General features: G+C 42.4%; 1 protein-coding gene across 1 annotated transcript in view; it reads right to left on the bottom strand.

The window, feature by feature from the left end:
* Window positions 1–464, bottom strand: part of ETH_00027170 (uncharacterized protein) — a gene marked incomplete at both ends in the record, with an annotated part of 3,378 nt that extends 2,914 nt beyond the window's left edge. The window contains one exon of the mRNA XM_013373133.1: window positions 2–464. Coding sequence (XP_013228587.1) covers window positions 2–464 — 463 coding nt within the window. The remainder of the gene's footprint in view (window position 1) is intronic.
* Window positions 465–3,094: the final 2,630 nt, after the last annotated feature.

The following is a 3,094-nucleotide window of genomic DNA, read 5'->3' as shown; positions in this document are numbered from 1 at the left end:
GCAGCCGCTGCAGCAGACACAGCTGCTGCCGGGTGCTGTCCTCTTTCTCCATCCTTGTCTTGTTCGTGTGCAGCAGCAGCAGCTGCTGCTGCTGTTGCTGCTGCTGCTGTTTGTCTAATGTTGACTGACACGGATAGAGCTGCCGTCACCTGGGATTCCTGGCAGTGCTGCTGCTGCTGCTGCTGCTCTTCTGGTATCGTCTCAGCAGCAAATAAACCCTCGTTGAAGTCGCTCTGTGCTACTGCTGCTGCTGCTGCAGCAACAGCAGCAGCAGTGTCTACTGGCGCATTTGTAGCACAGGGATGATAAAGAGCAGCAGCAGCAGCACAGCGAGACCCTTCGTCTCTCGAAGGTTCCTGCAAAGCTCTTTGCTGCTGCTGCTGCTGCTGCTGCTGCTTCTGCTGCTGCTTGTGTGCAGTGCTGTCTGCGCCGTCGCGTGCAGCAGCAGCTGCTGCCCCCTCCATCTAGAGACGCTGCTGCTGGTCCCCACGATGGGGGTGAAAAAAACGACGGAGCTTGCGGATCTGCTGCTGCTGCTGCTGCTGCTGCTTCTGCTGCTGCTACTGCTGCTGCTGCTGCTGCTGCTCTTGCTCAGGCCATTACCGTGTCTTGTAAACTGCGATCTTTGGGACCCCTGGCAGCGCAGCAGCAGCTGTTGCTTTTTGCTGCTGCGGCTGCTGCTGCTGCTGCTGCTGCTGCTGGGACTTGAATTCAGCGTCGATAAGGCCGGAAGGCCCAGCAGCAACGAGCCGCTGCTGCTGCTGCAGGATCCGGAGAGAACTGTTACAGCAGCAGCTGTGGGGCCTGCTGCAGCAGCGCAGCAGCTGCGGGGGGAGGAAGTTGAATTCAATGTTTGCTGCTGGCTGGTCTGCAGATGAGGGACCTCGGGGGGCTGGCTCAAAAACTTCTCCAGAAATGTATTTTAATGCATGCATGAATTAAATTTGAAATTAAATCGAAAAAGAGGGAAAATTGGGCAGCTTTCCTCGAGCCGACGCGGCCGAGGCGGCAGCGCTGCAGCGCCAGCAGCAGCAGCTCGCGCGCAACTGCCGCGGAATTGCATTCTTTGTCTTTGTCTTCTTTAATTATTTTAATTTAAAAACTCAATTCAATTCAAATTTTCAATTTTAATTCCAAAAGGAGCTTCGGAAGCTGCAGCAGAGCCCCCGCTGCCCGCGCCGCGTTCCTGCGGACTGCAGCGGCGGCTCCGCGGGGGGTGAAGCCGATGCGGGGGGAATTCGCCGTTTAAATTTTTTCTTCCAAAAACAAATGAATTAAAAATATCATTTTCATTCATTTCCGCAAAAAAAGTCCCAAAAAGGACGCTCGCCGGGGGCCGCGGGCTCCACAGCTGCGCTGCAGCAGCCGTGCCGCTGCTGCGCTAGCTGTCTGTACACCTGAAAAAAACCGCCATTTGCTGCAGTTTATTTTCTCCTTCTCCACCATCAGGACTCTCCAGTTCTTTTAAAGTGCCTTTTTATCCTTATTGGCATTAGAAGAGCTCCAAAGGGGGCTGGCAGCAGCAGCTTGCCTCTTTCTGCAGCCCCTGCTGGTTTGTGTCTTCTTTCTCTGCGAGCAGCTGCAGTCCGTGGGCCCCCACAGCTCCGGAATCCGGGTCTGAATGGGGATCCGACGCTGCAGCAGAAGCAGCAGCAGCAGCAGCAGCAGCAGCTGCAGCAGCAGCAGCTGCAGCAGCAGCAGCAGCCACTTGAAGCAGAAAGTGAGGAGGTTAAGGTGTCTGTACATACGAAAAGGAGGCAGCAGGAAGACACAGAAAAACAAAAAGGGAAATCTTAAAAGAACATTTAGCTGCGCATTAATTTAAAAACAAAAGTAATTAAATTAAGAAATAAATGGCGAAGAAGCAGCAAATAAAATAAATCTTTTAATTCCAAATATTGCCGAAGGTGTACAGACACCCGAAGCCCCAATTCATATTCTGAGGTGTACGTACACCTGCGGGTACACCTCAAAGGCTCTTTTTATCTGCCAGAAGAACTCCAACTATAAACGCAATTGGGTTTATTTATTTATATTTATTTATTTTATTTATTTTAATTTATTTATTTTATGTTATTTTATTTATATTTGAATTCATAAAAGCAGCAGAAAGCAGCTAAGCCACTAAAACGGAAACTGTTGCAGCAGCGCTGCTGCGGTGTCTGCTGCTGCTGCACTTTCTTCTATCTTTTATAACTAAATTATAATATTTATTTATTTATTTTTAAATTTTGTTTATTAGTTTTTTTACTTATTTATGCGTCATTTATTTATTTATTTCGTTTTTACTTTTTTTATTTCCCCATCTTTACTTTGTTGAAAAGTAAAGAGGAACCAGATAACCTTTTGCTGCATCTTTACTTGCTTATTGAAGACAAATAAATAAAAACTAAAAAATAAATAAATAAAAATAAATAAATAAAAACAAATAAATAAAAGTAAATAAAAAATTAATAGATAAAAATAAATAAATAAATATCTAAAAAAATAAATAATAAATAAATAAATATCTAAATAAATAAATAATAAATAAATATCTAAATAAACAAATAAATGTAATGGCAAATTAATGAATAGGTGAGGAATTAAAAAATAATGGAAAAGTGAAAGATTGTATGGATGTGTGTGTACACTCCATTGCCTGTTCTGCATCCAAATGTACTTTTATTTATTTAATTTCATTTGTTACTTTTATTCTTTTAAATCTTTTCATTTATTCTCAAAGAAGATTAAAAAAATAAACAAAATATATAAATAAAATAGAAAATAAAAATAAATTTAGTGGGGCATTGGCTGAGGCGAAGCAACAGACAAAGAAATCCTTTTCGGGGCAGCGGTTTAGGGTTTAGGGTTTAGGGTTTAGGGTTTAGGGTTTACAGCCAAAAAGCCCACAATGCTGCTGCCTTTCTGTTTCTGTTTTGTTTCTTTAATATCAAATTCAAACTTTTACTCTTTAACAAACAGTCTTATTATCTACAAATAAATAAATAAATAAATAAACAAATAAATGAATGAATAAATAATAAATGTTATAAAAATATAAAATTAATTTACATCAAAAAGTTAAATTAATGCTTTTAGTGTTGGGTGTTAG

This window comes from Eimeria tenella, genomic scaffold, assembly GCF_000499545.2.
Source record: "Eimeria tenella Houghton genomic scaffold, Eth_scaff12, whole genome shotgun sequence".
NCBI lineage: Eukaryota > Apicomplexa > Conoidasida > Eucoccidiorida > Eimeriidae > Eimeria > Eimeria tenella.
The sequence above is the reverse complement of the archived record's forward strand: the minus strand, read 5'-3'. Positions and strand labels throughout refer to the sequence as shown.